We start from the raw sequence: 12,666 nt of genomic DNA on the forward strand, positions 1-12,666 counted from the left end.
GAGGCAAGTGAGGCCTGCAGTTCTTTAGACGTTGTCCTGGGGTCTTTTGTGACCTCTCGGATAAGTCGTCTCTGCGCTCTTGGGGTAATTTTGGTCGGCCGGCCACTCCTGGGAAGGTTCACCACTGTTCCATGTTTTTGCAATTTGTGGATAATGGCTCTCACTGTGGTTCACTGGAGTCCCAAAGCTTTAGAAATGGCTTTATAACCTTTACCAGACTGATAGATCTCAATTACTTCTGTTCTCATTTGTTCCTGAATTTCTTTGGATCTTGGCATGATGTCTAGCTTTTGAGGTGCTTTGGGTCTACTTCTCTGTGTCAGGCAGCTCCTATTTAAGTGATTTTTTGATTGAAACAGGTGTGGCAGTAATCAGGCCTGGGGTTGGCTATGGAAATTGAACTCGGGTGTGATACACCACAGTTAGGTTATTTTTTAACAAGGGGGCAATTACTTTTTCACACAGGGCCATGTAGGTTTGGATTTTTTCTCCTTAATAATAAAAACCATCATTTAAAAACTGCATTTTGTGTTTACTTGTGTTATATTTGACTAATGGTTAAATGTGTTTGATGATCAGAAACATTTTGTGTGAAAAACATGCAAAAGAATAAGAAATCAGGAAGGGGGCAAATAGTTTTTCACACCACTGTATATACATACACACACACATATGTGTATATATATAATTCACAGCATTAAACACATTCAAAAGTAACTAACATACTGTATGTATTGCCACATCAGAGTCCACAAATAAAGGGTAGATTCCTTGTTTTTATATAATATAATGCAACATCTACCTTTATAAAACAAAAATAATCAAACATTGCTTATTAAATAATTTAATGTTATTCAATAACCTCCATGTAGACATCTTTCAACTAAACTGTTAGCCAAATTTATTCCCTCTTATGGATAGTTAAAATAATCCTGAATTAGTCACAATTAAAGATAAAGAGAAGACTCATGTCTTTCTATAAATTCTTCCAAGTTACAAATCTTCAGTTGCTCACTTGTAGCAGTCACATTAATCAGTCTTGAACATGTGTCCTGACAGTCCTCAAACAAAAAGGAAGCATTTTAAAATTAGCATCTGCAGCTGATGCTTTTTGACATCAGCACTGAATGAATGGAACATAAAAGAAAAAAGAACTGGCCATCATGATTGTTAACACTGCAATTATGGGGCTACTACAAGTAGGCTCACTTTTGTATCACTGGCAGCTCTGAAAATTCCAACAATTGTCCGCTTGCTTTGCCAGCAGATGCTAGGGTCTCTTATCTTTACATATATTCTATTATGTTTTGGGCACAAGGCAACAAATGCTAAACAGGAGCTTGGAGCTACCATTGCAAAATGTTTAGGCTGTATTTGTTTAGATGTCAACTGAGATGGAGCTGCAACGATTAGTCGACGTAATCAACGACGTCGACTACAAAAAATCGGCAAAACACAGATTTTTTTATTGTCAACGTGTCATAAACAGAACCTTCAATAGAGGCTCCAGTCACAAAGAACCACATTGGCTTTTGTAACTGCAATGCACTACATAAATGTCTGGGGGCAGTATCATTTGTTATTGTTTATCAAGGCTGCACACAATCCTACCAACAAAGAAAGAACGTCTGAGGAGAAGAAGAATGTAGAGGAAAATAAACGTGGTTGCAATGGCGAGTCAGATAGAGGAGGGGGAAGGAGATGGAAAAAAATTGAGAAAGAAACTTTCTAAAGTGTGGGAGCACTTCACCGAAAAAGAAAAAAAAGTTGAATGTAGATTATGCAAAGCGGAGCTCTCTTTTCTGTGTATATCAAGGTTTCGACAATGACAGTTAACCCTTAAACCAACACATACTTGTGGGTTAATGCACCCCTGGACACCAAATACTTTTTAGCTGCGCTTTTTAAGTAAACGTCACAAATCACAAAGAAAATGTGAAATTTTAATGGAACACACATTTTTTTTCATGCAAAGAGCATCACAATTACTGCAACACTGATCATTTTACACACTGCAAATGAACTGTAAAAACTATTAAAAAAAAAACTACTGCAACAATCTATTATTATATGTTCAAAGTGCAACTGAAGCCATTGATGAAATCAAGAAAATCACCAAACCAACTGCACTTGAACTGGTTTCATGCAAACACACAGAACACTGATGATTGCAGGCTCGTGTAGTGCAGCGGTTGAATCCCAGAGACAGTGAGGCTGCAGGGGCCAGCAGTGCTGATGAGCTGGCTGCTCAACAAATATACGTAATGACTGATCAACTCTGGCATGCTGCCAAATTGCACTGAGAAACCACTTTAGCCGGTTGTGGCGGTTTAAGGGTTAAGTGCATATAACTTCAGTTATGTTTGCTAACGTGTCTGGAGCTATAGTTAAAGAGTGAATAGGAGTAGCTGAGCCATCCTAGTGTTTTTTTCTTCTTTTTTCGTATAATATTTGAGTTCATATGAATAGTAAACCACCTCTAACTAACGTTAGGTAACTTGTGTTTTAGAGTATATCAGTAATTAGCTTGTTATGTATTTTAGTTCGTTATTTTTTATTTGGCATAATATAGTACATGATGTGATAAACTACAACACTTTTCCTTCAGTGTGTGATGATTAAAACATCTTTCTCTGTCTGCAAAATCATTCCTGTGTATTCCTGCTACCTGTACTCCCTCCGAGTGTCTCTTCTCTGTAGCTGAGAACATTGTCTCGAAGAGAGCCAGCCTCACACCAGAGCATGTCAAAATGCTCACGTTCCTGCACTGCAATCAGGAATATATAAACTGAATCTTTTATAGACTGTACATTATTGTTTTATTTTATTTGTATTGAAGCTTTATTTAAACTTTTGGACTTTAAGACACACCAGTCGCCATTTTTGGTTAAATGCACTTTTTTTGTTTAAAGACTATGTGTACTTTAGTTTGTATTGTTTAATGTATTTCTTTTTTATTGTGATGGCCACACTAATATAAAACATTAATTATTTTCAAATTCATGTTTCACTGGTTGTTTTAATTTGATTACTATTTATATTTAATCGTGTTAATGCAGACATATCAGAGTGACATTCACAGGTGGACATACGTGAGCAGATGAGAGAAGACATGCACTGGAGCCCAGAACAAAATGAGCAACCACAGGTCACAGGCATCAAAACAGTCAGGCATGAAATAATCATGACTAATCGGGGAAAAAGAATTGAACGATTAGTCGACTACCAAAATAATCATTAGTTGCAGCCCTAAACTGAGATTACATTTATAGGTTACGTCAGGATAAATGATTTCTCAAATTTGTTGTGTTACAACAATAATTATCGCCAGAGTTGCACAGCTTACATATGGCTTTTATCCAGTTTTTCTTAACTGATGCATTGTTTGAATCCTTAGGAAGTCCACACATCTGCTTTAAATGTCTATGGTACTGATTTCAGTTAAAGAGGACACACCATTAAATGCAAAGCAGAAAGACTTAAAGGGCACATTGGCACCATCTACTGGATCTGGCACCTAAAAAGGAGGGTAAGCAAAAATCCACATATAGTAATAGAGCTGGATAGATATTCACAAGATTGATCTTCAGAGATTAAGAATCAATATCATTTAAACAAACAGTAACAATCGGAAAACTGACAATTTTTACCCAGGCCTATAATACATACAGAATACACATTCTCAAAACTACTTATTCCAATTCAGGATTGCAAGGTACAAGAGCATATCAAAACAGAACTGAAGAAATACTGGAAACAACCCTGGTAATAATCTTTTACCATGCTGTTTGGACACCCCAAAAAACAACTTATTAAACTCTACAAAAATAAATACACAAAAACTTGGGATGCAGCAGAGCCACTTTTGGAAGAAAGTGATGCAAGATGGTTTTTTACAGAGGTTTGTATTAAGTGTATGCTATGGAGTTCAAGATGCATACTTTCTTAAAATTCCAAACAAATAAAAGAAAACTACCGTAGAAGGTGAAACCTACAGATAAAGGGTCCACAAGCTTCAAGAATATCACTTTAGTGGGTGATTAAGTTTTTTTTTTTTTTTTAATAACTGTGGCGTTTATCATGATCAGATATTACAGCAGGACAGTAACCGTTGCTTCCACTTGGACAAAGTCATCTACCTTGGTCTTGACACTGGACCATGGAGTGAAGAATATGCTCCTTTAGAATCCCTAACAACAGACCCCATGTCACACTATGTATATAATTCAACATAATTCATGGACAAGAGCTTTACCATAACACAGAAAGAGCATAATTATGAAGAATAAACTGAAACAGATGTGCCATATAAACTTACTGCCAACCAGCCTTCAAAAACAGGGTACAGTACTAATTTACATTTAAAACATTAAAACAACCAAAGGAATATATGTGAAGCATCTACACAACATAATGACCACCCTTTGCCAGGCAGCAAACACTAAAACTGGAGAAAGAAACTTAAGATCTTTCAGTCCACTCTACCTCTTGTATATCATGTATGGCATCTACAGGGTGGTCCAGATCTAATTATGCAGATCCAGATCGCCTGGATGACTGATTTATGCAGGGACAATTCCAGTTTGGCGCAAAGATGATTCTTGATGTCGTCAGTTCGCACACTTTGATGGTCCAGGATTTTTCTGGTGATTTTCTATGTAATAAACTTAGTAAGTTATAGCGTAATGAAAATTGCATAATTAGATCAGTACCACCCTATAGAACTAACTTTAGGTTCATGTTTACCAGAAACACACACAAGTAGACAATTGCAGACAATAAGAGAAGATGCACAAGATTACCTTCCCAGTCAAAGTAGACAGGTCATCGCCACCAATAACTTTTATATCACCAGTTGATTGATCATTCTGCAAAGTAAAAACATAAAAATTGTAAGATTTGGTGTATGGGAGAGATACGGAAACTTACAAAAAATTGTTAATAACAAATGACGCTACTTTATAAAATTACATTACAGTGAAAAACTCTTTCAGATAACGGCCAAGAGATGAAGTGCTAAACATGTACTTTTTTTTTTGTTATGGTTCTACAGTGGGCTGGCACCCTGCCCGGGGTTTGTTTCCTGCCTTGCGCCCTGTGTTGGCTTGGATTGGCTCCAGCAGACCCACGTGACCCTGTAGTTAGGATATAGTGGGTTGGATAATGGATGGGTAGATGGTTGGTTCTACAGATTCTCTTAAGATTTCAAATACAACAGATATCTATATTCACAATAGTCTTTAATGTTTTTAAATACTTACACAGTAGCTCTTTAGCCGAATGAAATCCACAGTCATTGGAATGGAACGGTCACTGTTGCGGTTCAAAGCTTTGATGTAGTCCAAGAGATCAGCAAAGAACTTGTACCCACCCTTAAGGACACACAACGCCACAATGTGATGACCACCCATGTCACGCATAATGTCACGGGCCAGACGCTCTGTCCTGTTCATAAAGAATGAATATTAAAGAATGTTTAGTGCCTTTAGAGCACTGGTCTACATTAAGTTTAGAAAAACTAAAAATAGATTGGTTTATTTCCCCTTAGGTGCCAAGAAAGGTCACAGCAATATGCATTAGCCCTATGAAAACCCCTAGATCACATTTGAGATTAGTTTACACATTTGTAACAAGTTGCTGATAGCAATAAATAAATTTATAGTATATATATCTTCTGAATGAACTCTTGGCACCTTTAAGGGGATGGTGACTTTCTCACTGTAGACTGAAACAAGTTATATTTATATTCTCAAATATGTACAGTGGCAACATCAGTGGCATCGCTTGGATGCCACTCCTGTATTGTGTATTAGAAGTAAAAATGAAGACATTAAAATGGAAAGTGGTTTTAATGAAAAGGCATGAAGGGTATGAAAGAACTACTGTAAGATGAAGGTGGAAGTATAGGGAGCGAACATATGGCCACACATGAAATGGAGTCAGTGAAGGACAGTGAGATGAGAAAAAGTAAAAGTTATACCCACACTTAAGAAAACAAAATAAATAAAACAAATTAGAGACAAAATGTTTCAACTGAGCTGACTTCACCAGACATGCTGGCTAAGCAAGGCTACTCAGCAGAATCACAGTCTCTAACCTTGTTCTTTTTTTTCCAGTGTAGAGATAACCTATTTTTATTTTATACATTATGCATGCAGGAGAAGCATCAGAGAGATCTCTCTTTAGCATAAGGGCTCCTGAGGGCAGTCATATTAAAGATGAAGTGATGTAAGGTGTCATATTACTTTCAGCTTTGGTCCGATATGCTTTTACAGGGCCATGTATTAATTGTAAACACAGAGACTACCTAAACACTTTATAGCAAAATATGAGTAACACTGTAGAATGTGTGGAGTAGCCCTACACATGCAACTAATCCCAACTTGGAAAAACAGTAACATTTCTTTCTATATTTTTTGTTTTTCCTTCGACCCATTCTATAGTTTCAATGCTGTAGCAGCTCTACTACCCTCTTGAGCTTAAGTCATGAACTTGCTGGGGGCCCTTTCAAGATGTACCTGACAAATCAACAACAGAAATACTGCAAGAAAGTTTTATTGACAAAATTGTTTGAGTCCTACAACACACATTAAAAACAGCTGAAAAGTAACACTAAAATATTTAAAGTTACTTACCGGTCCATTATAAGACCATGTGGTATGTAGACACGCTCCAAGTCTGCAGCGTAATGTTTGGGAATGCAGAACAAATCTAAGTCATAGCCCTGTTCTTCATCACCAATCTAGAAAAATACACAAAGAAGAATGCCTCTTAACTCGTACAAAAAACAATTAAAACATTTTATTACCATATACAGCTTATTTACATTTGTGTTTGGCTTTTTGTAATTTGCATTTTTAAATGAAAAACCTGTCAGCTGGATACTTCAATATTTTTGAACCTGGAGTTCCCTGTGTTTATATACATACTAGGACAAGAAACAACACTGGTAAATCTTTAAATGAGAAATCTTAAATGTAAAAAATTAATAGATTCATTCAGGCTAGGGTTAATTTAACAAATTATGTTAAATGTTAATAATGTTAAATTAACCCTAGCCTGAATGAATCTATTAATTTTTTACATTTAAGCTTTCGCGTTTAAAGATTTACCAGTGTTGTTTCTTGTCCCAGTATGTATATCAAGGGTGCCCAATACGTTGATCGTGATCAACCGGTAGATCGGAAAGGTAGTGCAGGTAGATTGCGCTGCCTTCAAAAAATTTTTTTTTTTGAAATGTCTATCATATATCCGCCCTATAGCATTTGCCACTTGAATGACATACAGGGCGGCCAGTCTGAGATCTCTAGTCTTCAAACACACTGGTCAACCAGGATGCATGATCAAACACGCAAGCTACTGCAAAAGTCCAGCTATCTAAGTGATCTAGTTACCCTTCCAATTTATACTGACTAAAGAAGGCATTTCAAAAAAGTTTTGTTGGTTATGGGCTGAATGTGGAATTGGAAGAGGATTTCTTTTCTCTCACAATGTCACAATCGAAGTGCGTTTGTCTGATCTGTCAATTTATCATTGCTATTACAAAGAAGGAAAATGTGGAAAGGCACTTTCGAACTGTTCATAAAAACTATGACACTGACTTCCTTCCAAACAGCGATCTGAGAAAGAGAAAGGAGAGGGAACTAAAATCACAGTTAAATCGGACACCTGTCATTTTTCACTCGGCTGAATTCAATAGCAAAGGCAGACACACCGAAGCATTGTTCTGGGTTAGTCACTCGATCATTAAGCATAAGAAGTCCTTCCAAGATGGAGAGATGATAAAAGATGCCTTTGTTGAGGCAGATGGCTAAGGAGAAATTCCTGCTGAGATTTCAAGACCCCCTGGCTGGGGAAAAAGGAGTTTCTCCTTGTCATTAAACATGCAGAATGCAAGCAACTTAATAACGATCAATGGCCGCTAGACATGGCAATTTTTTTTCTCGATCTGACCAACCTGTTGAATGAGCTTAATTTACAGCTGCAAGATAAAAGATAAAACCATGGTCAATATGATTAGGTCAGTTAATGCTTTCAAACGAAAAATCCAACATCTGTCCTCAAAGCTGCAGCGCCTTGATTTGGGGAACATCCACAACCTTGCGTCAGAACTGTAGACGCAATGGAAGGCGTGTGCGCAACTTGACACCATACGCTACAGAACAGATTGAAAATTGTCTGTCAGACTTTAATGGAAAAAAAGTAACGTTTTGAGTGTTGCCTAATGTAGCGGAGTAAGAGTAGTGTTTCTTCCTTCACAAATGTACTCAAGTAAAAGTAAAAAGTATAGTGCAGTAAAACTACTCTTAGAAATACAATTTTTTTTTAAAGTTACTCAAGTAAATGTAACTCGTTACAACCCACCTCTCTCTCTCTTATATATATATATATATATATATAATCAAAAAAATTAAAGGAACACTTTGAAAACACATCAGATCTCAATGGGGAAAAAGAAATCCTCCTGGATATCTATACTGATATAGACTGGGCAATGTGTTGGGAATGAAAGGATGCCACATCGTTTGATGGAAATGAAAATTATCAACCTACAGAGTCCTGAATTCAAAGACGCCCCAAAAATCAGAGTGAAAAAATTATGTGGCAGGCTAGTCCATTTTGCCAAAATTTAATTGCAGCAACTCAAAATTGTACGCAGCACTTTGTATGGCCCCTGTGTTCTTGTATACATGCCTGACAACATCGGTGCATGCTTCTAATGAGATGACAGATGGTGTTGTGGGGGATCTCCTCCCAGATCTGGACCAAGGCATCACTGAGCTCCTGGACAGTCTGAGGTGCAACCTGGTGGCATTGGATGGACCAAAACATAATGTCCCAGAGGTGTTCTATTGGATTTAGGTCAGGAAAGTGTGGTGGCCAGTCAATGGTATCAATTCCTTCATCCTCCAGGAACTGCCTGCATACTATCACCACATGAGGCCAGGAATTGTCATGCACCAGGAGCCACTGTACCCGCATAGGGTCTGACAATGGCTCCAAGGATTTCATCCTGATACCTAATGGCAGCCAAGGTGCCTTTGTCAAGCCTGTAGCGGTCTGTGTGACCCTCCATGGATATGCCTCCTCAGACAATCATTAACCCACCACCAAACTGCTCATGCTGAATGATGTTACAGGCAGCATAATGTTCTCCATGGCTTCTCCAGACCCTTTCACTTCTGTCACGTGCTCAGGGTGAACCTGCTCTCATCTGTAAAAAGCACAGGGCACCAGTGGTGCATCTGCCAATTCTGGTATTCTATGGTGAATGCCAATCGAGCTGCATGCTGCTGGGCAGTGAGCTCAGGGCCCATTAGAGGACATGGGGCCCTTGGGTCAGCCTCATGAAGTCTTTCTGGTTGTTTGGTCAGAGACATTCACACCAGTGGTCATTTTGTAGGGCTCTGGCAGTGCTCATCCTGTTCCTCCTTGCCCAAAGGAGCAGATACTGGTCCTGCTGATGGGTTATGGACCTTCTAAGGCCCTCTCCAGCTCTCCTAGAGTAACTGCTTGTCTCCTAGAATCTCCTCCATGCCCTTGAGACTGTGCAGGGAGACACAGAAAACCTTTTGGCAATGACACGTATTGATGTGCCATCCTGGAGAAGTTGGACTACCTGTGCAACCTCTGTAGGGTCCAGGTATCACCTCATGCTACCAGTAGTGACACTGACTGTAGCCAAATACAAAACTAGTGAAGAAACAGTCAGAAAAGATGAGGAGGGAAAAATGTCAGTGGCCTCCACCTGTTAAACCATTCCTGTTTTGGGGGTCATCTCATTGTTGCCCCTCTAGTGCATTTGTTGTTAATTTTATTAACACCACAGCAGCTAAAACTGATTAACAACCCCCTCTGCTACTTAACTGACCAGATTAATATCCCATAAGTTTCATTGACTTTATGCTATACTCTGATTAAAAGTGTTCCTTTAATTCTTTTGAGCAGTATATATATATATATATATATATATATATATATATATAATAACATGATTGACAATGTAATTGTTTTGTCATGAGTGTTGCTGGCATATATATATATATATATATATATATATATATATATATATATATATATATATTATATACAGTAATCCCTCGCTATATCACGCTTTGACTTTCACGGTTTCGCTCTATCGCGGATTTTATATGAAAGCATAACTAAATATATAACGCGGATTTTTCGCTGCTTCGCAGGTTCTGCGGACAATGTGTCTTTTTACTTCCTTGTACATGCTTCCTCAGTTGGTTTGCCCAGTTGATTTCATACAAGGGACGCTATTGGCGGATGACTGAGAAGCTAACCAATCAGAGCACGCAGTTAAGTTCCTGCCTGCTGAATGCAGTGTTAACCAGGAAGTCTCGTCTCACTAATTCAGCATCAGCGTGTTTGCTGTGTAAAGAGTTGTGCTCTTTGTGTTTATCTTTGTGCATAGTCAAGCCCTTCATTATGGCTCCAAAGCGATCTGCTACTGCTTCAGGGGCCGTGCCCAAGTGCAAACAGAAGATGTTAATGATTGCGAAAAGGTAAGCGTTTTGGATTTGTTGAAGGCTACGATTCTTTTATTTAAAAGTAGGAAAGGAATATAAGATCTACGGCCGCAGTGTCCTTTTAACCAGGGTGCAAAACGAGTTGTAAGTGGATGTAATAAGGCAGTAGTCTGGATGGAATCTGCTTTAGGGGTTTGCATTGAAGACTGCCAGAAGAACAACGGCAGTGCTACACATTTGCCTGAAGAGGCTCCTTTAAGGGCTGTAACGCTCTCCTTTGTTGTGCAGTAAAATAAAACTCATTGTTATCGGACAAGTCATCGTGTCATTGTTGGTGAGTAACCATAATTAATTTTCTACCAGTGTTTAGTACATGTACGTGCGTTTAGTACATATATACGTAATACGTACATATATACACATACACATACACTATGGGGTACCAAACAGGCAAATACATTGATTTTCTGAATATATAAAGTCAGCGTCAGAATATATAAAGTCAAAACCTGAATATATAAAGTCAGCGTCGGAATATATAAAGTCAAAACCTGAATATATAAAGTCAGCATCGGAATTTATAAAGTCATAACTTGTTTCTGAATATATAAAGTCAACATCGGAGTATATAAACTCACTCCTGAATATATAAAGTGAAAGTCAAAATCTATTGATTGAAACGACTCTGAACTGAACTAAGGTAACAAAAACGTATTCAGAAAAATAAATTGAAAAATCACTATTCGTTTAATGTTTTGAAAATGATGCATGTGCCCTGCCCAGGATTGGTTCCTGCCTTGCGCCCAGTGTTGGCTGGGATTGGCTCCAGCAGACCCCCGTGACCCTGTGGTCGGATTCAACGGGTTGGGAAATGGATGGATATTCCAGCACTGACTTTGTATATTCTGACGCTGACTTTATATATTGAAGTTTTGACTTTATATATTGCAGCGCTTACTTTATATATTCCAGCGCTTACTTTATATATTCAGAAATATTCCAACGCCGTCTTTATATACTCAGGTTTTGAATTTATATATTTGGGAATGACTTTATATATTCAAGTTTTGACTTTATATAGTTAAATTTAGTCATCATTGCATAACTTTTTATTTACCATAGAAATTTAAAGACTAAATTCAACTTCCATTCCTAGATATTTCTGGTGACTAAATAGAACCTACTTATATCCAAATTCGAGCTATTGAGCTGTCGCCTGCCTGCATGAATAAGTCACCCTCGCTTCGCTCTTACTTTTTTACCGTTCATTTAATCATGGCTAGTGGCCGAAAAATTATAAAATTGAAGGAGGATTACACTGCGTAGCTTTACCAAAACAATTATTAATGGTGAATCGATTATTCATAAAGCTTCAATTGGTGATCGTTTTTTCTGTGTTAACCTCATATTTTTTCATACTTCTTCTCAAACCAAGGGGGTGCGAGGGTAAAATGAATCGGGAACTGCTGATCAATGTAATCGGTGTACCAGGAAATCATGCATTGACAGAAGTTCCCCGTTGCTTGTATTGCAAAGTGTGATTAAATACATGATTTTTTAACGCGTTATGGAGCACATGCATTGAAGCTTCTCAGCTGTGCTTGTGCTAAGAAAAGGAAACATTTTAAAAATAACGTAACACAATTGTCAATGTAACCTTTTGTAAGTAGTGCCTGGAGGATTCAGTGTGGAGAAACTGTAGAGACAGCGTGTGTATTAACTTGTGGATTTTTCTGTGAGTATCTGGTGGCAGCATCACAAAGTCGCTTCCGTAACACTGTGTTATAGTGATAGGTCGTTCTTGAACGATTCGTTCATTTTGAATGAATCTTTAATGTGACTCGAGAAGAATGAATCGTCTCGTGGGAGTGATTCGTTCAGTCGCGCATGCGCATTTGCACAACTTCCTATAGTTTCTGTATTGGAATTGATTCACCTGTTTCGAGTCTTCGGGTTTTCGAGTCGTTCTTTCATCACGTGACAGCTCAATAAGCTTAACCAACTCAGTCTGAGCCGGAAAGAGAATTGAACGAACTGACTCGAAAAAAGATTTGTTCATTTTGTTGAACGAGACTCAAAGGTCCGAGTCGGTAAAATGATCCAAACTTCCCATCACTACTGCGTTAGCTGCGGAGCTCAGCTCAGAGCGAAAGGAGGTGAATGGGAGGGGAGA

At 38.1% G+C, this 12,666-nt stretch overlaps 1 protein-coding gene across 2 annotated transcripts in view; it reads right to left on the reverse strand.

The window, feature by feature from the left end:
• The window catches only part of hprt1 (hypoxanthine phosphoribosyltransferase 1), a 54,675-nt gene that overhangs the window by 22,758 nt on the left and 19,251 nt on the right, over positions 1–12,666 (reverse strand). For both annotated transcript variants that reach the window (XM_039766209.1, XM_039766208.1), the window contains exons 2-4: positions 6,636–6,742; positions 5,262–5,445; positions 4,803–4,868 (exon numbers count right to left, since the gene is read on the reverse strand). In XM_039766209.1, the coding sequence (XP_039622143.1) occupies positions 4,803–4,868; positions 5,262–5,445; positions 6,636–6,742 (357 nt within the window). The remainder of the gene's footprint in view (positions 1–4,802; positions 4,869–5,261; positions 5,446–6,635; positions 6,743–12,666) is intronic.

The sequence above is a fragment of the Polypterus senegalus genome, chromosome 10, assembly GCF_016835505.1.
Source record: "Polypterus senegalus isolate Bchr_013 chromosome 10, ASM1683550v1, whole genome shotgun sequence".
Taxonomy (NCBI): Eukaryota; Metazoa; Chordata; class Cladistia; order Polypteriformes; family Polypteridae; genus Polypterus; species Polypterus senegalus.